Here is a 26,216-nt window from a genome sequence, read left to right on the forward strand (position 1 = left end):
TCCTCGCCGAGTTTTCATAACTTTCTGTGTAGTAAACCTGTGATATATTAAGGAACAATACATACTATTCTATAAACTCTGAACTGCTTTACTTGTTTGATGCACTGAGGACCAATTCACATGACCTCTTCTATGTATGATGGCTGTCACTGTATGGAGGTGATTGTACGAAGTGCAGAAGTAGGAACTTAGCTTATGTTTCTTGTGGAAGTGTAGACTTCATGCTCTACCCAGTTTGTGTACATGCCAATTTGGCCTTGTGAGACTGCAGTATGAACACAATTAGCAGTGCGGGTTTGGAGAAATTCTCCCAGATCTTGGAGATCATTGACTTAAGGGAGAGGATAGGCTGATCAGACTAAGGCTGCATTCACATTGAAGTTTATTCCATTTTTCAACTATAATGCAATACAGTGCAGGTTTAGCGCTCATTATTTAATACTTTGCAAATGGATTTTTCTGGATGCAAATAACATGGAAAAGAGCACTCAGCTTGCACTGTTGTTGTTGCTGTTGCTGTTGTAACAAAATAAAAAAAATCCTTCCAGTAGCACCTTAGAGACCAACTAAGTTTGTTATTGGTATGAGCTTTTGTGTGCATGCACACTTCTTCAGACTCTTCTGACTCTTTGTGACCCCATGGACCAGAGCACGCCAGGCACTCCTGTCTTCCACTGCCTCCCGCAGTTTGGTCAAACATGTTAGTAGCTTCGAGAATACTGTCCAACCATCTCTTCTTTTGTCATCTCCTTCTCCTTGTGCCCTCAATCTTTCCCAACATCAGGGTCTTTTCCAGGGAGTCTTCTCTTCTAATGAGGTGGCCAAAGTATCGGAGCCTCAGCTTCAGGATCTGTCCTTCCAGTGAGCACTCAGGGCTGATTTCCTTCAGAATGGATAGGTTTGATCTTCTTGAAGTCCATGGGACTCTCAAGAGTCTCCTCCAGCACCATAATTCAAAAGCATCAATTCTTTGGCAATCAGCCTTCTTTATGGTCCAGCTCTTATTCCACTATAATTCCAGAAGCAGCTTTTATGTCATGTGAAAGCTCAACTATAATGCAGAACTTAACAGTTAGGGGGAAGCGTCATGAAAATGATATAAACTGCTATGTGACTGCAGCCTTGCATGCTTAGTATAAGAAGCAATAAGTACAAGTTGATCGTCCATCTAACCCATCTATGTTATCCTCAGCTGTCAGACATTTTTGATGTTTAGAATGTCATGCTTATTGCATCTGTAAGTTATAGTGCATTTAGTTGCATTATATGACTAACAATGTTATTCTGCTATATAAAACTGTATTTTTATATTAAATTATTATGATGTGTTTTTTATGTGCACTGACTAGCCAGTGTCTAAATGGAACAATGAGATGCACAGAAGCTGCTGAAGTTCCTGCAGGTAACAAAATTCCCTTAGTTTCTTGAGCAGAAGAGTTCTCAAATGCTTTTTGGTCACTTTTTCTGCTGTAGATGCATGGACTGCATGTTCTAAGGGAGTTTAATAATCTGCGTCTGGTCTGAATCCCTGCTCACCTGAAAGTGTTCTGTATAGCCAATCTTTTTCATCCCCATTTTGTCCTAGATCAGGCTTCCTCAACCTCGGCCCTCCAGATGTTCTGAGACTACAATTCCCATCATCCCTGACCACTGGTCCTGCTAGCTAGGAATCATGGGAGTTGTAGGCCAAAAACATCTGGAGGGCCGAGGTTGAGGAAGCCTGTCCTATATCAAAGAACATCAATAAAATTCAGAGTTTTGGACCAGGAAAAAGGGGGCCAGAATCAACTAACCTGGTGTGCTAGAGGAAGCCAACACAAAGATTTGCTTCCCCTATTTGCTCCCCACATGCATTCCCTGAAGCCCCCCTAAATCTACTCTGGAGGGTTGGGGCAACCACCCAGCACAGGGTGTGGAGGAGAAGAGGAAAGATTGTTCCATCTGGCAAGCAGAAATGCTTGCACTGACAGAACACTCACGTTAACATGTTGTTGAATTCTACCCTGTGTTTTCAAAGGAGCAAGTTGTTGGATATTTCATAGAATGATAGAATCATAGAATGATAGAATCATAGAATGATAGAATCATAGAATCATAGAGTTGGAAGAGACCACAAGGGCCATTGAGTCCAACCCCCTGCCAAGCAGGAAACACCATCAGAGCACTCCTGACATATGGTTGTCAAGCCTCTGCTTAAAGACCTCCAAAGAAGGAGACTCCACCACACTCCTTGGCAGCAAATTCCACTGTCGAACAGCTCTTACTGTCAGGAAGTTCTTCCTAATGTTTAGGTGGAATCTTCTTTCTTGTAGTTTGGATCCATTGCTCCGTGTCCGCTTCTCTGGAGCAGCAGAAAACAACCTTTCTCCCTCCTCTATGTGACATCCTTTTATATATTTGAACATGGCTATCATATCACCCCTTAACCTCCTCTTCTCCAGGCTAAACATGCCCAGCTCCCTTAGCCGTTCCTCATAAGGCATCGTTTCCAGGCCTTTGACCATTTTGGTTGCCCTCCTCTGGACACGTTCCAGTTTGTCAGTGTCCTTCTTGAACTGTGGTGCCTAGAACTGGACACAGTACTCCAGGTGAGGTCTGACCAGAGCAGAATACAGTGGCACTATTACTTCCCTTGATCTAGATGCTATACTCCTATTGATGCAGCCCAGAATTGCATTGGCTTTTTTAGCTGCCGCGTCACACTGTTGGCTCATGTCAAGTTTGTGGTCAACCAAGACTCCTAGATCCTTTTCACATGTACTGCTCTCAAGCCAGGTGTCACCCATCTTGTATTTGTGCCTCTCATTTTTTTTGCCCAAGTGCAATACTTTACATTTCTCCCTGTTAAAATTCATCTTGTTTGTTTTGGCCCAGTTCTCTAATCTGTCAAGGTCCTTTTGAAGTGTGATCCTGTCCTCTGGGGTGTTAGCCACCCCTCCCAGTTTGGTGTCATCTGCAAATTTGATCAGGATGCCCTTGAGTCCATCATCCAAGTCGTTGATAAAGATGTTGAATAAGACCGGGCCCAAGACAGAACCCTGTGGCACCCCACTAGTCACTCTTCTCCAGGATGAAGAGGAACCATTGATGAGCACCCTTTTGAATAGAATCACTTGAAATATTAGCTTTTGACCAGCACTTTTGAAGTTTTGGCCAGTTGGGTTTTGCTGCAATGTTAAACTTAATCCAGTGAGTGTAGATTTGCACAGTTATGTTCAGTGAGAACAAGTACAGCATATGTTAATTACTTTGGTACTCTCTGTATGGATGTAACATTTCTGAAAACTCTTAACACTTGTAAGAATTAATTGCAAGTGGTTGTCAAGGAAATATAAAAAACATTTTACTAACTTCATCAAATAAAAAGCAAAGTATAATTCATATTACTCCAATGTTTAAACCTACTATAACAATATTGTATGGTTTCACATATCCCAACTTGGCTGAAAGAGATCCATCAACAATTTAACATGTTTTTAAGAAACTGATACTGCAGCATTCACATGAAAAACTTAGTTTGACACATAAGAGAGTTTTTGATCAGCACTTGAAATGAGCGCTGCTTTAAAGCTTAAGATATCAAGTGTCTGTATTCATGACTGATTTGCAAAATTCTGGCAATCCCGAATGCTTTCAGATTGTATCCATTCAGAAAATGTGCGCCAAAACGACCAAAGAATTTTAACCACTTGAAGGGTAAAGAAAGTGTTACATTTGTAGTTAGCAGAATATGCTGTTGATGAATTGTGTTGAAAGATTAGGGCATGAACCGGCAAAAATTAAGTACTTTAAAGTGTATTTGATTTCAAGGGAGAGTTAAGCATATGCTGATCTCATGAAGTTTGCATTTTCAATTTGAAGCTCCCATGTGTCCTGAAGAAAAGATCTACTATGACTGCCGGTCTCATGTGCCTGGCTTGCCATCTGCTGGAGTAAACTGTGAGCTTTCCTGTGCAAACCTTGCCATGAACTTCACCTGTGCACCATCTCCACCATGTGTGAGTGGTTGCATTTGTCCCCCCGGGTAAGTGCTTCTGAGATCCAGAGTACTGGAGAAGGAAATTGTACCTATGGATTTGATTTTTCCTTCTTTGGCTAATACTGTTGCACGTTTCTCAGCTTCTCAGATGGTGAGAAGTTTCAAGGACTAGAGCATATAGGTTTTTGTTTCCTTTGGATCAGAGAGTACTGGAACTTTATTTATTTATTTGCACAAAACCCAATTAACAATGTCTTCTGGGTAGTTAAAAACCATATAAAAGACAATCAAGGAGAGACAGATCAAAACCAACCATACAGTACAAATCATGGTGTCACTACCAAAAATGCCCCTTCTCTGCTTAGCTGCCTGCATCTGAGGATCTTTGGGTCCTAAGTAGGTACTGTATTTTTTGCTCTATAAGACTCACTTTTTCCCTCCTAAAAAGTAAGGGGAAATGTGTGTGCGTCTTATGGAGCGAATGCAGGCTGCGCAGCTATCCCAGAAGCCAGAACAGCAAGAGGGATCGCTGCTTTCACTGCGCAGCAATCCCTCTTGCTGTTCTGGCTTCTGGGATTCAGAATATTTTTTTTCTTGTTTTCCTCCTCCAAAAACTAGGTGCGTCTTGTGGTCTGGTGCGTCTTATAGAGCGAAAAATACAGTAATTGTTGGAGAAGGTCATAACCTGGCCTGAAGCCACCCAGTGCATTAATGTTTAAAGCAAGCACTTTGTATCGGACCTAGTAAATACTGGTAAAATATTGATCTGATCTGGTCAGAATGAGCAGTCCCATCTTGCTTTAATTTGGAACAGCTGAAGTTTCCAGGCAATTCTCAAAAGCATTCCCACATATAGCACATTACAGTAATCCAAGCGGGTGATAACAAAAGCATGGCTAACGGCAGCAACGCTATCTCTGTCCAGATCAGGGCACAGTTGGTATATCAGCTTACGCTGATAAAAGGCACTCTGCACCATTGAGGCCGCTTCTGCCTCCAGCGACAATGACGAATCTAGGGCATCCCAAACTGAAAGACTGCTCCGTTATGGGGAGTATAAGTAGAAAACCACTCAACTGGGCAGACGAAGCACCTACTAACAGCTCTTCCATCTATCTGGATTGCATTTCAGTGTATTGGCCCTCATCCAGTTCATTACTGCACTTAGGCACTGATTCAGAACATCTGCTGCCTTCCTAGGAGCAGGTGAAAAGGAGACACACATCTGGGCATTTGCATAAAGTTGACACCACGGGCCCATTTAATCTTCCAGTGCTGTTGTGCTCCTGTTTGAGAGAGAGCACTTTGCCACTGGGAAACATTTTCCCCCTCTTTAGCTGCAGAAAGAATTCACTCCCATCAGTATTTTGAAATACAACTTTCCTCCCAACTTCCAAGCTTTTAGTGATAGAATTAAATGGTGTGTGGTATGTGACTGTGCAAGGATAAAAGGTGCTTATTGGGTAATGATAATAATAATCAGCGGTGATGACTGATACAAATGAATTATTTCTTGATTGATTAAATTTATATAACACCCTTTACCTGAAAATCACAGGTTGATTGACAGCATAAAGAGGAATTTAAAAAGATGAGAGACCCAGTCACATATTTCTGGTGTCTCATTTAGTTTGACCCTCATCTGTATCTATGGCAATAAGGTGGGTGTTGAGCATATACACACTTAGGACCATCAGAGAATGCTTCTGCCTTTTGTAATAATGCAGTAAACATAAATTAGATTATTTGGGAAATGGAATGACTCCCATCTCTAACACCAGCACAGCCCTCATACTCCCAGACAAAGTGGATAGTGAAGAAAACAGCATGCAGGTGCAAACTCTCAGCTGCCAGCAGCAGTACGCATCTGTAGTTATTATAATATGTGTGAAAACTGTGATGGAAGTGAGCTGAAATATATATGGTACTACAATGCCCTGTGTATGTTTGCTGAGAAGGAAGCCCCATTTACTACTTAAGTAAGTGTGCAAAGTCCATGAATGTCCATGTAGTCTTGCTTGGTAAATTGTATAGACCAGTTATTAAATATCACACCTGGTAAATTATAGCAAATGCTGAAATGACTGGCAGACTAAGTTTACCATAGTGTTGAATGGCATACCATTCAAACAACCACTATTTGGTATGGAACTGTCCTCTTCTGACTCATGCAAAGGCATCATTGTGACTGCATATAGGTAGATTTCTGTTTTGAATTCGTGGTTTTGTTTCTTTGAAGGATGGCAGAACATAAAGGAAAATGCTACGTGCCTGACAGTTGCCCATGTTCCTGGAAAGATTGGGAATATTTATCAGGTGAAGTGATAGCTACCCCTTGTTACAGATGGTAAGCAGTTTTTATTTCACTTCGGTTTTTAATGTTATAATTATTTTTAGTGTTACAGATAAGATTATCTGACCATAGATGTGCTCCCTAATTCATGTATGTTTAAAAAGAACTTTTAATATTATTTTTTAAAATAAATGCAGTTGAAAGATCATATAGTATTTCAATAAATAGATTATTTATTTAATGACATTTATATACTACCCAACTATAAGTAAATATAAGATATACATTAAAATTGTCAAATGCTTCTAAATTCCTCCATGTGATCATACTAGAGGAGAGGGGAAAGTGGAGTGCTTGTTCTCTTCATACTAAGCTATAATATAGCAAACACAGCAACTGCATATTCTACAGTGCCATTAAGGGCACACATTTCCATTTATGCTCCTGACACAGACTTGTTACTGAGCTATGAAAATGTGCCATGTTTTCATGTGCTGATTTGCAGAAGAAGCCTGCGGAACAAATTTCGTTTTCTTTGGAGCAGAGACTTGTCCTTTTGTGGCCCCATGTAAATGATACAAGAAGCTATACATTCTCTGCTATAAATTCTCTCTAATGTTTTTTGTTTCATGACAAGAGTGCCACACTTTCATTTTCCACTCGTAAAAGCTCTCCAATCAGAACGTCTTCATTTTTCCTCCTCCGCAGTATTTGTCGACGTGGGATATTTAATTGCACATATTATCCTTGTCCTGCTGTTTGCACAGTCTATGGGGACCGGCATTATTACACCTTTGATGGACTAGAGTATGATTATGTCAGCGATTGCCAAGCTTATTTGGTAAAGGTAAGGAGGCATTTGGTAAATGCTGAAGATCCACCCCTTTGCCCTGGCTTTTAACATCTGAGATGTATATTTAGAAGACCCACCTTATTTCTGTGATAGTAAGTTGTTTTTAACATTGTGTTTTAATTGTTGTAACACACCCTGGGACCTTAGGCTGAATGATAAGTAATTAATAATCATAATAGTAGTAATAGAATACAGGGTCTGTTCAATTACAAAAGTTAGAGATATTGTATGTGCAGCAATATATTTATATAGCCTAGAAATATCTTATGCCTTCGGCTAAGCCTATACATCAAATATAAACTAGTTTAGAACTGGTTTGCTAGCACTTCTGGGAATTCCAGCTCCAGATTACTACATTAGAATTTCCAGCAGAGATCCTTAACACCCTCACACACTCATAATTCCTAAAGATCCATGGCTAGATGCCCTAGCAATTTAGCAGACACAGATTTGTAGAGACATGACCCTTATGTGTGTCTCTTTTTCTGAGATGTCAACATGAATGCTGAGAAAACATTTTAAAAAATGTTTTTTTCCATCCTTTACTAGGCATATGGGTTCACTGCATTTTGGCAATTCCCTTGTCATGTGCCACAAGTGTTTCATATTAAGCCACTTATTCTACCTGGGACATTAGGAGTTCTAAAGTTCAGGAGAGAAGTTGGCGTTCACAAAAACAAGATTCGTGGCACATTGCCTGCAGCCTTTTCATCCAACAAGCAAGATGACACGGGTGATGAAAACGCTGCCTGTGTAGATTCGCGATATTAGAAGTAGCCTTGTTATTTTTTAGACAGGTGCAATGCTAGCCCTACCTAGACTCCTTTTCAGACTTCGGCTTTTTTCAAAAAAAAGGACAATCTGCTGTTTCATAATAGCTAATTTGTTCTTAGGATTTGGACTGCACAAGACTGTTGAAGGATTTCTCTGGCCTTACTGGAAGTTTGCTAACTGTAGTCTAGACTAGGTATTCTCAGACTATGTCGTAAGGGACCTTTCTAGTTGATCTAGGAGTTCCTTGATGATATGGGGAGGCAAATTCTCCGCACAAATGGAGGTGGCAGGACCATGTATCATATACCCATCATATAAGGCCAGAAATTAAGCAAAACTCCTACATAAACTAGTGATTATTCCACTGGCCTACTACGTGATTAGTCAAGGAGAGCCAGTGTGGAAGACCAGATAGATAGTCAACCTTCAACAAACATGCTCACACAGTGAGTGTGACACTGCCTTCTGGAGAGCAAGATCAACAGCTAGTCTTCCTCCTAACTTTGAATCTGGAAAGTGGGCACAATGGTCCTAGCAGTTGCATGGTGATCTCAAGCATCTCACCAGTTCCATATCTGGGTTTGAGGCTTCAGAGTTGTTTAGCATCTATGTGGCAAGAGCCTCAGCCACACAGGGGCTACCCTACCCACTTGCTGGTCTTCCCTGCTTAGATCAGGAAAGTTAAGTGGAGAAGAGCATTGGATACTGTTACTTGAATGTCCCCCAATAGCACAAACTCTGTGATTCTGTTCTCCTTTGGGAAGCAGCACCCAGTGGAATATTGGATGCTGCTTAACAAAGGTGTGCTTTTCCTCAGGAAAAGCAGCAGGAACTTGACAGTTTTTTGCATTGCCAATGAGACCTGCCAGAAATTGTAGGCTCCAATGGATGGTGTCTCAGACCAAGAAGACCTGGACTGAAATCTCTATTGAGCCATGAGACCTATTGGGTGAACCTGAGGCACTCACCATATCTAAGTGTTCTTCTTCTTCTTTGGCGATCACTTGTAGCTGAGTAAGACTGTCTTCCATAAACACAGTTTTAACAGTGAGTCTATAAGTGACTGTGGAGGCCAGTTCTGGATCCACATGTTCTTCCACAGTGGGGACATAGGTTTCTGGGTGGGAGTTGATCATGGTGAGGGTTTGCCGAGCATGCCTTCCTCTTAGCACATTTCTCCCTTGCGTTCTGAGTTTGAGTGTCTTCAAAGCCCATGACACCTTTGGTAAACGCTGCTCTCCAACTGGAGCACTTGCAGGCCAATGTTTCCCAGTTGTCGGTGTTTATACTACTTCTTTAAAGATTTGCCTTGAGAGAGTCTTTAAACCTCGTTTGTTGACCACCAGCATTACACTTTCCATTTTTAAGTTTGGAATAGAGTACAGTGGTACCTTGGGTTACAGACGCTTCAGGTTACGTGTTTCCGGGTTGCGCACTGCACTGAACCTAGAAGTACCGGAATGGGTTACTTCCGGGTTTCGGTGGTCGCGCATGCGCAGAAACGCTAAATTGCACTTTGCACATGCACTGAAGCGGCGCTGTGGGTTGTGAACGCTGCGGGTTGTGAATGTGCCTCCCGCATGAATCACATTCGCAACCCGAGGTTCCAGTGTAGTTGCTTTGGAAGACAATAATCAGGCACCTGCACAACATGACCAGTCCAACAAAGTTGATGTTGAAGAATCATCGCTTCAACACGGGTGATCTTTGCTTCTTCCAGTACACTGGCATTAGTTCGCCTGTCTTCCCAAGTGATGTGTACAATTTTTAGGAGACAAGCTTCTTGAGACTTTCTGTCAACACTGCAAATATGAAGCAGCATGGCTTCCAAGGAATTGCAGCTTCCACATTTCTACTGCTAAAGGAATACTAAAAATTCCTTAATGAAGGTACTTTGCCCACTGATTCCTAGAGATCCTTGGGTAGATTCCCATCAATTATACCTGATTATGATTTGTCATGTAGATAAACTTAAGTGAAAGAGTTGCTGTGAGGACAGATTGGGGTTCCTGTATGCAAAACTAGGGAAAAGGGTAAAATAAAAGTGTAGCAATTAATCAACAGTAGATGAAAACTATACAGCCTTGTGGGGCACTGATTGCAAGAAAATAAAGATTTACATTTTGGGTGTAAATAGCAAGGGCCTCCTTGTTCTTGAGAATGCAGGCATTGTTTTAGTTGCAGTACTTTCTCCCCTGCCAAACTGTTTCTGCTGTGGGAATAAATAACTTAGGTTTCTGGTATGAACTGGAGAGGGTTTAAGTATCAAAATGCAATATTTGAGACTTTCCACTGAGTATTATTGCTTCACTCATTGCTTAACAGTAGAAGGATGATTTCCTTAATGGCAATTTGGACCTGTATTTCTGTCTTCATTTCTCCGCTTTGTAGTTGGGGCCAGTCCATTTACCTGGCAGTTGTAGCTTGACTTGGCCACGAGCCTTTTGGTATCTGATGCACTTTGTTTAATCTGTTCCCTTTTTATGGACCAGGACATCCAGCTGTACAAAAGAGGCTTTGCATTTGTATTAAAGTTCAATAAGTCCCACCTGTGTGCATTAAGAAGATTGGGAGGTTGACAGCAAAGTGAATGTGTGTTTGCACATTCTGCAAACTGTGAAAATTGTCATGCCCCTTCCAACATATTCTATCAGTCAGTATCTGGCTCTGGGTCAGGGCTGGGCATGGCAGAAGTTAGGTTTGAGATCTGTAACATAAATTAGCATGCAGGGTTAGATGGTGTGTCTGATAAGCTCTGCATAGTTTCCCGTCGTCAAAGACCTTATGGGTTCAATCATTATTACTTCAGAGTAAAGGTTATTGTGACAAAAGATTCTGAAACACATATTGGTTCCACCTCTATCTCTCTTTATCCAGCTATGTTAAAATTTTGCCTTTATTAAGTAATCTTTTCAGAGAAGAAAGGCTGTTTTCACAGGATATTGGCTTTTTCAGTACAATTGTCCCTTTTGACAGATCTTCAGATTGATGTGCCTTCATGCCAACCAACTTTTTGTAGCCAAATAGAGAATTTAAGTTCCTCTCATGCTGTGTATTTCCTTTGTGCCAAATGTTCTGTAGGCACAGGAAAAATAGCCCAATAAGTGAACACTACACACACACACACACACACACACACACACACACATATACATATATATATATGTGTGTGTGTGTGTTGGTCTCTTATCACACTGTGATGACAGCCTTAGCTACTAGGAGGGCAAAGAGGCACGTAGACTGAGCTGATACTTGGAAGTTGGTCCTTGCAGGTATCTACCTCAGAGCCTGCATGAGCCACCTTGAAAAGGAGGACAACAGGAATGCAAGGTGCTGCCATGACCTGCCTGATAGTGGAGGACTCTCCTCCCTTCTCCCTCTCTTTCTCCCTGGGTCCAGAAATATATTGGTAGCTGGTGCAGCTCCTTAAAGCCAGGCGGCCACAGTGTCCTGGATTGCTAGCTCTGTTCCAGTGCTAAGGGCTTACCTCTAATTGGGGCATAGATCAATTTCTGGCTAGTTTAGTGAAGAGCAGGAGTGAATAGAACATTGGAAGCTGGTGGCAAAGGAAGACTTACCAGTTGAAGATAGCAAGCACCTGATGATGTGTCCATGAAAGCTAAGGTCATAAGGTCCTTAAAGTAGAAAAGACTTGTTTTTGCTGCAACAGACTAACACAGCTATCCTCAAAATATATAAGAACTTGTAACAAATACATATTTTGCATGCAGTCCTCCTAAAATGGCTGGGTTGACTTGACGGTCCATTCATTTGGTGATTGCATTTATCATAGGTGTACTTTCTTCTTCCCATTGGTCTGCTCTTTCCAGTTTTTCCACTTCTTCAACCTTTCTTCAGTAGGCAGAAGATCCAATTACAATTGGCACTGAATTTACGTTCTTCTGACTGAATCTACTCCAGATAAGCAATTTCAGCTTCATTTACCTTTTATATACCTGGCTCCTTCAGACCAGTAAATGCTCTCAAGTTTTGTTCTTCAGTGCTTCTTTTAAATTGTGCAGATTAGCAGGAAGAGCTATCCTCAGAAATGGCAGGAGAAGAAGGGAGATCTATGATGATGCAATACAATCATTGTAGCTTCTTTTGAAAGGGGTCCAGTCATTCAGCAGTGACAACAGGGCCTGGAGAAAGGAGCTTGTTTGTAACAGACTCCTTCACTAAAGAGGAGAGCTGAGTAATGTGACCAATTTTCTGGGTGTTTAAAAGTTTCAACTCTTCCTTTTAACAACACTAGAAAGCTCTGTGTTAACTGTTTGTGGTATCATTTCTTTATTATACTGTAACCAGGTGTTATATTTGTCTGAAGGATGCCCTATGTCCACTTATTCCCCTACAAAGAGGCACTTCTGGAACAATCTAGACTTTTTTATTTAATTACACTCCTTCAGAGTTTTTAAGCTTTATGGTTACTCAGGCAAACACACTTTACAAAGAACCTGAAAACCTTATTCAATACAGTAGTAAAGGTAAAGGGACCCCTGACCATTAGGTCCAGTCGTGACCGACTCTGGGGTTGTGGTGCTCATCTCGCTTTCTTGGCCGAGGGAGCTGGCGTACAGCTTCTGGGTCATGTGGCCAGCATGACTAAGCCACTTCTGGCGAACCAGAGCAGTGCACGGAAATGCCATTTACCTTCCCGCCGGAGCGGTACCTATTTATCTACTTGCACTTTGACGTGCTTTCAAACTGTTAGGTTGGCAGAAGCTGGGACCGAGCAACGGGAGCTCACCCTGTCGCGGGGAATCGAACCGCCGACCTTCTGATCGGCAAGTCCTAGGCTCTGTGGTTTAACCCACAGCGCCACCTGTGTCCCTATTCAATACAGTAGTCTTATTTAAACCTAGCCTCAGGATATACTATTTCGCCCTAGAATGTCTTTTAGTATTACTGCAACAGCAACAATCTCCCAGGCCCTTCTCAATTTTTTTCTTTCACCTCAGGAAATCAAATCAGGTTGCCCTGCCTAACTAACCCATAAACTCTTTCAGAGCAGGCCCCTTTCTCACCAGGCGCCGAACTAAGTAAAAGGCAATCCCTCTCCAATAGACCAATTCACCATTTGGATTTTTTTGTTGCACCAGTCACTCGTGTCTCAGAATAGACTATTTCTACCCAGGGATGCTTTGTAGGGACATGGAAGAGGGCTTTCTTAGTGGCTGCTCCCAGACTCTGGAACTCCCTCCCTAGAGAAGCTGGACTGGCTTCTGCCCAAGCTTTTTGACACTTTTATTATGAATAGATATTGAGAAATAATTCCTAATCATCTACTAAACTTCACCAGTTGTTTAGCTGGTCAATAGTGCATGTATAGCCACTCTGTTCCACTCCTTATCATAATCAGTATCCACGCTTCTGATTGTTGCAAATTTTTGCAGTGGAGCCTAGGAAGTATCTTGCATGGGAACCATGCTACAAGTAACAGTGTTTTGCTGCTGCAACAACCTTAATGTGTGATCATATACAGTCTTACCCTGGAAGCCAAATGCCTTGGCACTTGAACGTTTTGGCTCCTGAATGCCAGAAACCCAGAAGTGAATGTTCCGGTTTGAGAACGTTCTTTTGGAACCTGAACATCCGCTGCAGCTTCCACGGCTTCCGATTGGCTGCAACAGCTTCCTGCAGCCAATTGGAAGCTTCACCTTGGTTTCTGAATGTTTTGGAAGTCAAATGGACTTCCGAAACGATTCTGTTTGGCTTCCAAGGTACGACTGTACATGTTTTGCTTTGCACTGCGGCCATCCAATTGTGCAGTAAATTGCTATATTCTTTTATGGAAGGGCGAGAAACGTCCGTGCTACTTTATTATTGGATGTTTAGCTATGGTTACACTCTGTGCATCACGCACCCAGTGTATCTCTGTGTTAATGTTCAATGAGTATTTCACTCGGAGCTTCTTGGCATTTTAAGCTTTCGCCACATTTAACTTTGGCTTTGGTTTCTCTTCGGCAGCAGCTTAAAACCTGTCCAGTTTCTGAAGACTTTGACCTTGCCCTATTTGCAGCACATAGCATCGCTTATAATTAAAGGAATCCTGTTTTGTCTTCAGCTTGAGAAAAATGTAATACAGGAAAAGCATGTGTTGGTGTTGCCTGTTCTGCTAGTCAGATGCAGAAGAAGAGATATTTTCAGAGCAGTAAAAATTAACCCAGAGCATGCAGCCCAAATGGGGATGTATACCTACATATGGGGCTTTCTTTTGTCATATTCAATGTGGCTTTTAAGTTCCACATTTGAGTCTTGGATTTAATTGTCTGTTAGCTAACTCAGGAATCCACACTGATTTCAGTGGAACCTTTCCCCAAGCAAATGCATTTAGATTGATAGGCTCTTCTCTGACATTATGGGAATGGAACTTGTTTGTACAGAGATAAAAAGAAATAGATCTGTACCATCCTAATTAAAAAAAAGTATAGAACAGATTTCAGGTCATTTGCAAGCACAGTAATAATTCCTCTTTTCTTTTCCCCGCTCTATTTCTTTTCCTCATTCCATTCTACATGAGACCAAAAGAAAAGAAAAAATCATGAATTCAGAAAAAAGCAGCACTTCATGAATGTGTGTATAGACATGAAACAGAAATAGAGCACAGGGTATGCTTCTTAATGTAAGATGATCTCATATAGGTGACTTTGCAAAGGCATGAAAAATGCCAAGATCTTCACCTGTTGTGCTACATGGATACCAACAGTAGGACATTGCTAGGGATTATATCACTTGGTAATGGATACTCGAGCCTCCTCAAACCTTAATCTTGGGACTATCATGTTTTTAATTAGGAAAGGATTGCTGCAATGTAACCCAGTAAAATGCCAAATCTGATACTCAGTGGCGCAAAACCGAATAAATGACACAAAAGAGAATTGTTCATAGCAGTAGTTGTATTCTTTAAAAACCACATTAATTGTCTTTCCACATTACATCATTAGTAAGAGTTTTTATTGAAATCAAAGAGCAGCTTTAGGTCTCTTATTAGTTGTCTCATTCAACACACCCATCCTTTTTAAAAACACTTTTAGAGGAGTCATTGAATGTCCATTTTATCCTATTTATTGAATGAGAATGCTGCAGAAATCTTTTGTACAGAAGAAGAAAGACAAAACAGCTTGAATACACTGCTAAGAACTCTGCTCATACCATGGTTGTTTATAGAAAGTCCTCTTTGTATACCATAATTATTTTAGGAGCTCTTTGTCATCTGCAATGGCAAGGAAAATAACTAAATAATTATGGGTTGTTGTTTTTTTTACTTTCCTTTCTTTCATTTTGAGGAAAGTGGCAGTAATGGGAATTGGGGGGTTGCTCGTGCGTAAGTTGCCGCCACTCTCGGCGAGGTTGCCTGGATAAACCTTTCCCTGGCTGGACAGTCCTGATTCCGCGTCTGTCTCAGTCACTGGCAGAATCCGTCAGTGGGCGTTTCCTGAACTTCTTCCAACATAAAAGTTCCTTGATGGATAGTCTCCGCCTAGCCTCCCTGCGCGGAAGTCTTCTGCGCAGGGTGGGTGTGGGCAGTGGAGGACCCGTGCTCTCTCCGCTGGTCTCTGGCGAAGAGTCCTGGAGCCATCTCTCCGAAGCCCGCCTCTGCCCGCCTTTCTCCCTAGTGTAACACTGATTTCCTTCCCCGGCCGCTGAGTCCCCTCTTTCCCTGCTGGGACCTTCTCCGGCATCGCTTGGGAGCCCTTCCTCCACTCCTGGCTGCGATGGCAGTTCCCTGACAGTGGCCAAATAAACAACCACATAGTCAAAAATTTGCTGTCATCATACCCAGCAGGTGACAAGTAATAAATTGATAAATTGCAGCAGACTTTAAAATAATAATTAAAAACATCACAATAAAATGTGTGAAATTGCAACAGAAGGACAGTACAACACAGCCATGAGCTGTTTTTGTTGACAGTCTCCAGAGACCCTTCTGAGTGTCTTCATCAAGGGAACCAATAAGTTTATTATGAAGCAGGTGGCAAAATACCTGAATTTTATCAAAGACATGAAGTGATTTTTAGTGTGCATATTGTCATTTTTTATGCATTGCATTTTCTCATATTGGTTGGTTAACCAGTAACCTTTGTGGCATGCAATTGTCTCCAGTAAGTATCTTTCTGTGAACTATATTTCTGTAAGATGCATGTGTAAGCAGATCTGGTAGCTTATTTAATATCTCTTTGCCTTATCTGGCAACACAGAACCTTCCACTGCCCTAAATTGTGTCAGTAGCGGCACCACAGTGATATTGGCACAGTCCTCTCTTCCCCAACATCCTTCCAGCTCCCAGGGCACATAATTATTTTATATGAAGTACTTCATCCTATCTACATACCCTCTGCAACTGTTCCAGAAAAACTGAGACATATCATTTTTTTTCTCGTGAGAGGGCAGTGGCCATTTGGGGAGCCATGAAATTGCATGATTTTGCACCACAATTTCCACCCAAAAAAATGTTTTGGAGGGGCACAATCTTGTGTGGTGCCCCAAACTACATACTTAGGGGCACTGTGCCCCCAAAAAGCACTTTTTCAGGAGGAAATCATGGCACGGAAACACACAAGATCACAATGCCCAAAATGGCTGTTGTCCTCTTGTGAGAAAAAACAGAAAAATAGCGTCCTGGTTTTTGCCTTCGATGTGTTGGAGACTAGGTGTCTGTTCTGACTCTACTGCCAGTCATTCCAAAGGGTTCAGTATGATGAAGGAGATGGGGGTGGGTGGAATTTCTTTCTCTCTACACTCTCTTCCATCATTCAAGAGACAAAAGGGGACTTAGTGCTTAGTCAGAATTAGTATGCACTAAATGAAAATAATTCATTTTTGGTTGTAGAAGAAATGAAATGTTGGATGGATCCCTTTTGTACTATTGTCAGTTTTCCCCTCAGTTTTTTCAATGGCTGCAATTGCAGGTCTAGCTTACCACTGTTTGTTTCATATTCTAATTCTGAATGTTATAGCCAACTTGGGTGTTGGGGTGTGTGTGATATATATATATATATATATATATATATATATATATATATATATATATACACACACATATACACACACACAGAGAGAGAGATTATGATTAAAATATGACTCATTAGATTGTGAAAGCCCTTGGGTGATTTCCAGCGTTAGTCATATTCAAAGTAGCCCCATTGATTTCAGTGGGTCTACTCTGAGCATGCCTTAGCTGGATATCACTCATTATTAAGCTAAGATTTGGGGTATACTTGTAATAGTTTATTGGCTGATGTAACAGAAAACATATTTTAGTTTACCTTCAAATTCAAAATAGTGACACTTAGTTCTTCTGATAGTCTACTTTTTTCCATCTGAAGGCTATAAAGTTCATTATTTAGTCAACTTATGATATACTGTTTTCTGCAAATGCAGGCCCTTTGCTGAGTTTTTGGTTGCTTGCCCAGATTTCTGTCCCTGTTTCTCCATTGCTTAGCAACACCCCACTATCCCAAAGAAGTTGATACCAAGTAAGAACAGGCTTGTTTTGGTAATTTAATGGGAAGACAGAAGCAAGGCTTAGGGGGGTGGGGTGGGGGAGCATTTTGTTTTTGTTTTCTATCAGTGTAAGTTGACTTCACATGGCAGACCAATGTACTTCCCGTCTTTGTGTATTACCTTAAAAGGTAAATGTAGCTCTGCTCCAGAAAGTGGTTATGCAAAGATGGGTTTTTAAAATTGAATTTCATTTACTTAAAGCGTTTTTACTGTGCTCTTCAGCCAAACACACACACAGAGAGAGAGACAGAGAGAGGCTCTGCCTATTGGCTTTCAGTATAAAGGATAGGATAAAAAGTAAAAAGGGATGGGGAGGGAGGAGGAACAAAGTAAATTCAGCCACCAGTTCTGAAAATTACACTTCTTATAGTAAATAGGCAGGATGGAAATGGGATGATGGAATAACCAATGCTAGATGACAGAAGAAAAAGAGATAAAGGCAGTTCTCTCCAAAGAGCTGATAGAATAGCTCTGATTTCCCTCTTCTGCAGCCTGATGGGAATATGCTTATTCCTCTCTATGTAGCGGGACACGGGTGGCGCTGTGGGTTAAACCACAGAGCTTAGAACTTGTTGATCAGAAGGTCGGCGGTTCGAATCCCCGCGACGGGGTGAGCTCCCATTGCTCGGTCCCTGCTCCTGCCAACCTAGCAGTTCGAAAGCACGTCAAAGTGCAAGTAGATAACCAGGTAAACGGCATTTCCGGTGGAAAGGTAAACGGCATTTCCGTGTGCTGCTCTGGTTCGCCAGAAGCGGCTTAGTCATGCTGGCCACATGACCCGGAAGCTGTACGCCGGCTCCCTTGGCCAAGAAAGCGAGATGAGCACCGCAACCCCAGAGTCGTTCACGACTGGATCTAATGGTCAGGGGTCCCTTTACCGTTACCTCTATGTAGCACTGTATGCAGTGAGGCTGGGGCCCAATGTAATTACCCATTATAGTAATGTGTTTTTTCACTCTTTGCCATAGCATCAGTGAGACAGCATACAAAAAGGTGGAGAGGCACATGCTTTGCACACAGAAAGGCCCACCTTCTCTCTCCAACAACTCAAGTGTCTCAAGTAGCAGGGCTAGGAAAGGCTACTGCTTGTGCATTTGGAAAGCTGGTGCCAGCTGGGATAGACAGAAATTAGGCTAGATGGAGCAAATGGGAGCATAAGGCAATTTGTCTACTCATATGGTTGACAAGAGTTATATTTTGGTTGATCTGTCATCTCGGCAGACATGTTGGGATTAAATAAATAATACTGACATTCTTATGTAATCGTATTTCCCATTTTCTATGTTGCAGGTTGCCTAGAGGCTTCAGCATAGGCAACACACACATTTAATTAATTAGTAATAAAATTACTTAATTAAATTAGTAATAAAATTACTTAATTAAATTAGTAATAAAATTACTTAATTAGTAATTAAAATTATGTGGTCAGTGTCATCACCTGTAGTCATTCAAGCGTGCCGCAGGTAAAAAGATGTGTGTGCCACTTCAGACCTGCTGTTTGACACCTCCCCAACTTTTCTTATTTTTTACACAACTTATTTTTACAATTGACTGGTGAAATACTTGACAGTAAGGTCGTATCTCTCCGCTCTCCCTCCTGCCCACACCCTAGCCTGCTTCTGGGGTACTGTCATATAATGAAATGCAGTACAGTGGCACCTCGGTTTAAGAACAGCCCTGTTTAAGAACTATTCGGTTTACAAACTCCACAAAACTGGAAGTAGTGTCCCAGTTTGGGAACTTTACCTCGGTCTAAGAACAGAATCTGAACGGTGGAAGGGCACCAGCGGCAGGAGGCCTCATTAGGGAAAGTGTGCCTCGGTTTAAGAACGGTTTCAGTTTAAGAACGGACTTCTGGAACGGATTAAGTTCATAAACTGAGGTACCACTGTATTTTATAATTGAAGGCCTATTGAAACAAGCTAATTTGAACTTTTCCTGGACTATGCTATTTCAGGCTGCAGGCAGGAATGTGTCAACATTCTGCAACTACAGATTAAGTGATACAATTGCACAAGTGCACTTCTGCTGGTTTTATACATTTAACATTCCTAAGGTAGTTTTGTTTTGTAGATTGTTTTGTACAAGGGTTTTCTGCCTTAGTAAGTGCCTGGGAATGAGTTGTTAACCTTCAGTTTAAATAGGGATGATGGAGGTTGAGAAGAAGCTATTTGGTTAAGATCCTAAAATCGAATAGATTATACAAGTAAGCTGAAAGGAGGAACCACATTCCTTTTCAATCTGTGGATGAATTTGCAAGTCTCCTTCTGGGAAGATTCCATAGACATAGAGTGTTGGCTGACAAATTCAGTCTTCAAGATGGGAGTGGTGTTTTCAGTCATCCTAAGTCACTTCATTCCAGCCAACTCGAGTTGTACTGTGACATGGACCACTTATACATTATGCAGCCCAATGGGTAACATCTGTTCCTTGGGCTGCATTCTGGTTTATCTCAGTTTATATCTAGGTCGACCTGACATAACTTGATTTAAAACAGTGTTAACTCAGGCTGAACCAGAAACAGCCCAAGGCAGCTGGAGTCCAGTTAAGGGAATCACATGCAGTATCTGACACATAGCCTGTAGTTTTGTCATGCGCCTGCTGCAGTGATGTATAACCATGTTTGTTCACAATAATCCTTTCTCATTTACAGGGTGTAGACAGTTCAAACTTATCTATAATCATTCAGAACAAAAAGTGCTTTGATAACGACATTGTGTGTTCAAAAAGTGTCTTTATCTCTGTTGGAGACGCTGAGATTTTTTTCAATGACCCCCTAGCCATACAGGTAAGTTCTGTTTTCCCTTTTCTGACATGCCCTTTACTCACTGAAGCACAGTACAACTTGCTAACTAAAATGCAATTTGTCTAAACAAATAATAATGTAAGGGAAAAAAGCCTAACCCACATAACAACAACTAAAACATCATTTTGCTTGTCTCCCCACCCCCACATGGACCCCTGTTCAATTAGCATCCTGCTGGACATCACTGAACTTTTTTGAAACCATGGTATTGTTCAGCTTTTTAGTTCCCATCCCATGGGGTTTCTGAGGGAAGACCTCCATCATACAACCCAATATAACTTTCAATTGAAAGAAGAAAGCTTAAAAATAAAACCACACTGGTCATAAGCCTAGGGGAAATGTCAGTGTAGTCATGCCCAAAGAGATGTCAACAGATGACCAAAGGAATATATCTGAGTCCAGCAAATGTGGCTTCTCCTTCTCCAGGGATGCGAGAGAGCCAAACCTACTATAATTATTCTTGAAAAGCCTCTGTTTAAAGCAACCTATTTAGGCTAAAAAACTAATGGCCCAGTTTTCACATCAACTTTTCATATGGCAAAGTAATTTACTCATCACCTCCATGTGCTGAACATTTCACTTGATTATGCTCCTATGCACTGGAACTTCATTCGTTCACCACATCTAGCACAGCTTTAGTTTACAGTGGATCTCCATTATGTTGGGCACAATCCAGATGGCTGCTTCAGGTAGAGCCAAAGGCTTGTGCACATATCCTGAATTTAAGAGGATAACTGTGTGTGGTATCATAGAAAGCTTTTGAAACTTTTTAGTTCCTTGTTGTGTAGTAGAGAACTGGAATGTGGCAATTGCTTTTAAAGCAACACAAGACCAAAGCCCTCTAGGGAAGCGAAACTGATCAACTCATTATCTAGATCATGGTTGTGGTTAGTAAAAAGTTTTATTATATTAGGCTGCATTGAAAGTAACCGTGCACCTCATGAAAATTACATGGTAAAGTACCTTTGCAAGGGTTTGGCCTAATGAAGAATCGAAGATATTCCTGGAAATAGTTTGGAGATTTCTGTTTGCAGATAGAAGCTATCAAAACTATTTCCAGGAATTTCCAGAAAATATGCCTCAATTTGGCTTCAAGAAACAATGTCTCCTGGGTTCTGAATAATGATATTCAGACATTTTAATGAATTCATTTTAGTACTCTGGCTTGGGTATCTGTGGAAAGCTGATCTTATTGGCCTTTTTACAAATATAAATTTCTTCACAGAGGATGCGGAGGAGACATGAAGTCACAACCAAGTATCAGCTTTGGAAGGCTGGATATTATACAGCAGTGCACTTTCCAGATCAGGAGATCACAATACTATGGGACAGGAAGACAACAATGCACATCAAAGTGGGGGTTCGATGGAAGGTGAATGGATATGAGATTGGGTGGCTTATATTTTGCAGCATCAAAGTTTTTATAGGAAACAATTTGTTAATTCAACAAATAGATTCTTGATTGATACAAATTGCACAGTAAGTCAGATATAGGGCATCCTTTTCAGACCACGGGTGTATTCCCACTGGGGCAACCTTTCAGGTACCAAATGCCAATAGTGAGCAGCAGCAGCAAGTATAACATTTATCTTTGCACAACAGGCTAGGAGCACACTTACATACCCCTCTCTATCCCCTCACCAGGCAAACAAGAGGCACTGTCTGAGTTCAGGGACACATTCCATCCAGACAAAAGTGGGGTGAAGCATGACTGGTGAGGGGTGTGGTCTGGGGAGAGGGAGGTGGCTAATGTGAGGGTGTGGCCTGTGAATAATCTCATGGGTCACATAGAGAGGCTGAGAGGGACTTGTTTGGCCACAAAGCCTGAGATTCCCTACCCTGTGGTAGGTCTATTTCAAGTTGCAAACTATATCTCCTCACAATATAGTGATTGGTACTGACTTTTGTCAACATTTTCAGAGTGTTCTACATTAACAAGGGTTCCATAAGAAGGGGATACTCTAGAGGTCCAGTGCTCTGATTTCTATAGACTCAAATGTGGTTCTATTTGTCAGGAAAGGTTGTGGAAGGATATGTGCTATGCTGTCTCATTTCAAATTGGGGGAAAGGGTAGCTCCAGGTGTCTGTGCATGTGTGTGTGTGTGTGTGTGTGTGTGTGTGAACTAAAGCATCTCCTCCATTCTGACTGGGGCTGCTCAAAATCTCCCCCCATCCACTGCCAAAGATGAGCATACCATCCTGCGGTGAGGTGAAAAGCTGAGTCAGTAACTGGATGAAAGCTTGTCTTATTTACCTCGGCAAAAGCAACTTCAAATATTTTTCTACCGAGCATATCCTTTTTATTGAAGTGAGTTTCTATAATCAGTGCATAGAAGTCTTTAAAATGAAGACATATATTATGTCCTGAGATGGTGTTCAGTCAAGCTGTATGGAGAAACACAAATGTGTGTGTGTCTGTGTGTATTCATCTTGATACTGTATTTTGATTGATTTGACTATTTTGATTGAAAATAATCAATAAATATATCATCCTGTTTTAATTCTAGGGTAAACTGGCTGGTTTATGTGGCAATTTTGATAAATTCACTTCAAATGACCTGACTACATCCAGCAACATGGAAGTAAGAAATGCTCAAGTCTTTGGAGAGAGCTGGGAAATAGGACAGGTAAGCATGATATATCCATTCATTTTGAAAATAAACAGGCAACTGATGGTGAGGGTGCAAGAAATGTAGGAGCAGCATTACCATTAAACCAGCAACTAGTAGGCCATCAATTTGACAGGTTCTGGGTGTGGTAGTTCCCTGTCCTATCACCAACCATTTCTCATACTTCTGCACATTCACCTTATTTCCACTGTTCCACATGGTTGCCATGTGGAGTGAGCAAATACGAAAGGAGATGCAATGCATCTTGGCCCCATGGAAGCTGATGGGACTGCAGCTTCCATTGAGGAAGGAATTTGTATATTCCAGCCACATCAGGAGGGCCCCAGGCTAACCACCCCTACTCTAGTACCTAGAAAGGCTTTTGTTTGATCAGCACAAGACAAAGAGGATGACAAGAGCATCACAGTGAAACCCGTTAAGAGTTTCCGTTTGTGTATATGATACACAAAAGTGCTTACATTTACTGTGCTATAGGCCAAACAGCTTGTATGACAATGTTTAAAATTTATTTCCTGCTTTGTTTCCCCCCTACCAGACTGTAGTCATGTAGCTCAATGTAACATCTCCTATTTTGCTGAAGCACAGCTGTTTGAGAGCATGCAGGCATTTCTTCCCCATGACTTCCCGCCTTTGCTGTTGCGATTCAAAAGTGCAATGACCTTGGCCCCTCTGCTCCTGTGCTGCCACATCAGATTACAAATGCTCTGACTAATTTTCCATTCTCTGCTTTCTCTCACCATCTTTACGGCTCCATCTGAGGGTTGCTTCATATAAGATTATTCCCTACATGAATGCCACTAATAGATTTTTTAAAAAATCCTGTGTATAATGCATGTACTTCGGCAACATCTGACAAATATGCAAACGTCTGTTTTAATACATGACTAGAAGCAGCAACCTCCAGGGAAGGAGTTGCCTTCTGTATACCCAGGGAAATAAAACACAGACATCTGCAATACATCACAGTGTTTATATGGTATATACATAATAGATGGTAGTTTTATTCAGAGCAGACCCATTGAAATTGATCAACATGTCTAAGGTAGTTCTGTTAATTTCAGTGGGTCTACTCTGAGTGAATGGCACCCAATATTTGTGTACAAAATTGTTTTGTGTGTGGCTCTTTGTATATGTTACAGATAACATCTCTCCCACTCTGGTCCCCGCCTTTCCTTAAAAAGCTTGGGAGAGTTGTTGTTTTCCACTAATGTTGATGGTCTTTTGTGGTTTGTGTCCCTCTAGTGTCCCTGAATTAATTTATTTCTATTGTTGCTTCTTCATATAAACTTTTTAAATTAATTACAGTTGTTAAAACCATCCATATTAACTCCAAAAAACCATATTCCAAAATGTTAAACTGGCAGTTGCAATTAAATCCTTTTGCCACCTGCAGAATTTAAACATATTCATTTAAAGTTATGGACTCTTTGTCCTTATTGCCAGAGCACTAAAGTTTAAACTAAATGGTACATTGGATAAACAATGCTCTGTTTATGATTTACAGATGGCTGCTGTGGAAACAGTGATGATGTGCGATAAAGAAAACATGTTGTTTGCCAAAAAGGACGGGTGGGGGGGGGACATGAGTTTTTTCAAAAAAACAAAACAATAAAGAAGGATCCATTCTAGTTTAATATTTTCAGCTGTAAGGAAAGTGTGAGGTTTAGGAGAAAAGAGAACAAAAACATGGAATGGCAGGGTCTTATTTCAGAGTCTGGGGGCAGATTGGTGTGCATTTCTAAAGGGGTTTGCAGTGCAACAAATGTGTAATGTACCCAAAGTTATTAACAAGTGCTTGTGATTTCAGTGTGCTAGCCCAAATGAGACCATAAAACCATGTGAAGTACATCAGAGCAAGTTCCCTTATGCCAAAAAGGAATGTTCAGTTTTATACAGTGATGTTTTTGCCCCCTGTCGCAATGTGGTAAGTATATATATTTCCTAAGCTATCTAGAAAGCACATCTTTGCTCTGGATCTCTGCTTGCCAAATGTAAGAGTTGCTGTGGCACTAACACCTGGCTCATAACAGGCTTAGTTAGTCCTGCTGTTAGGCACCTGCTTCAGGCACCAGATGGCGACGTGCGGAGGGTGATGATCAGTGTCAAGCAATCGTGCTACAGAGCTGTGTGTACCATGCATCCTGCAGTTGCTGCCCTCAGGTGAAGTAGAAGACACTGCCAGAGGTTGAAGTAAGATTCTGCTTCCAATCTGATTTGCTTCTGTATGGGGAGACTGTCTCAGGCAGCAAAGTTTGATGGCTCAGTCCTGGTCCACAAGATGAGCAGCTGCTCATCTGAAGGGCAAGGGAGCCAGCACACACACAACGTCCCCAGGCTCTATTCTAGGAATCTACTTAGCAGATGCTACAGGCAAACAAGCCATAGGCTGCTCCTCCATATCCTTCCAGTTTGGACTTAGTAGTCCCCACCTGAAACTTGTGGCCTTCTCCTTTCAAGAGCAGCATATCAAAAGCAGGGTAGTACAAAATATTTTATTGAAAATATGTACCAAGATATTTGTTGTTTGGGTTTGAAATGTTCCTGTTCTTTTCCTTTCTGGCCAGCAAACTGCCATCTCACACTCCTTCTCTTATCACTATTGAATTGTACATACAATGTATTATTATAGCAGGCTGCTATTGGCCTTTGTAATCTGTTGGTAGGTTCTGGTTTCTGTGTCTAGGATTAAATGAAGAAACTGACACGGAGAGATACCAAACTGAACCATGGAACATGGAACAAGGAGGCCTGTATTATCCAGGAAGCATACCTGGGGAAGTTACCAGAAGCCCATCACTAACCACCAGTTCCATTTCCCCACTGTTTACTTCCCAATTTCACATCAGGATTGCCATTATTTTCCTGGGGCATTATTGTAGGTTGCCTTTAAAGGGAGGGGGAATATATAAATGTGCAAAATAAATAAATAGTGTTCTGGACTAACTGAAAAGAGGACCCAGGAAATTGGGAAAAGCACAACTCAAAGGTGATGGTGATATCATGCTAAGATGACAATAAGCAGATGGGATGAGCCGCTGGCTGGATTTGACAGGCATGTTAGTTTCAGCTGCATGGCCAATCATTACAGTAGATGGCAGCATTTGCTTTATAACTGAAGAGCATGGTCATTCTTTGGCTTGGTTATAACATTTCTCTTTACAGACAATCTAGCCCCCAAAAGTTACTTTAATTCAGTGTGAGTTTATGCCATTATTGCTGTTCTTAATTGTACTACTGCTGCTGCTGCTACAACAACAGTGTTTGAACCACTTTTGGTAGTCAGATTTATTTTATCCACTTCTGGTTTCCATTTAATCTCAAAAGCAAATGTCAAACTTCCGCATGCATGCTTTGTTTCTCAAAAGTGCATCATC

At 41.3% G+C, this 26,216-nt stretch overlaps 1 protein-coding gene across 1 annotated transcript in view; it reads left to right on the forward strand.

Annotated features, from left to right (window-relative positions):
* The window catches only part of OTOGL (otogelin like), an 85,442-nt gene that overhangs the window by 26,393 nt on the left and 32,833 nt on the right, over nucleotides 1–26,216 (forward strand). The window contains exons 21-28 of the mRNA XM_053406571.1: nucleotides 1,350–1,402; nucleotides 3,862–4,024; nucleotides 6,219–6,326; nucleotides 6,981–7,119; nucleotides 20,060–20,194; nucleotides 21,438–21,584; nucleotides 22,720–22,839; nucleotides 24,650–24,766. Of these exons, the coding sequence (XP_053262546.1) occupies nucleotides 1,350–1,402; nucleotides 3,862–4,024; nucleotides 6,219–6,326; nucleotides 6,981–7,119; nucleotides 20,060–20,194; nucleotides 21,438–21,584; nucleotides 22,720–22,839; nucleotides 24,650–24,766 (982 nt within the window). The remainder of the gene's footprint in view (nucleotides 1–1,349; nucleotides 1,403–3,861; nucleotides 4,025–6,218; nucleotides 6,327–6,980; nucleotides 7,120–20,059; nucleotides 20,195–21,437; nucleotides 21,585–22,719; nucleotides 22,840–24,649; nucleotides 24,767–26,216) is intronic.

The sequence above is a fragment of the Podarcis raffonei genome, chromosome 10, assembly GCF_027172205.1.
Source record: "Podarcis raffonei isolate rPodRaf1 chromosome 10, rPodRaf1.pri, whole genome shotgun sequence".
In the NCBI taxonomy this organism is placed as follows: Eukaryota; Metazoa; Chordata; class Lepidosauria; order Squamata; family Lacertidae; genus Podarcis; species Podarcis raffonei.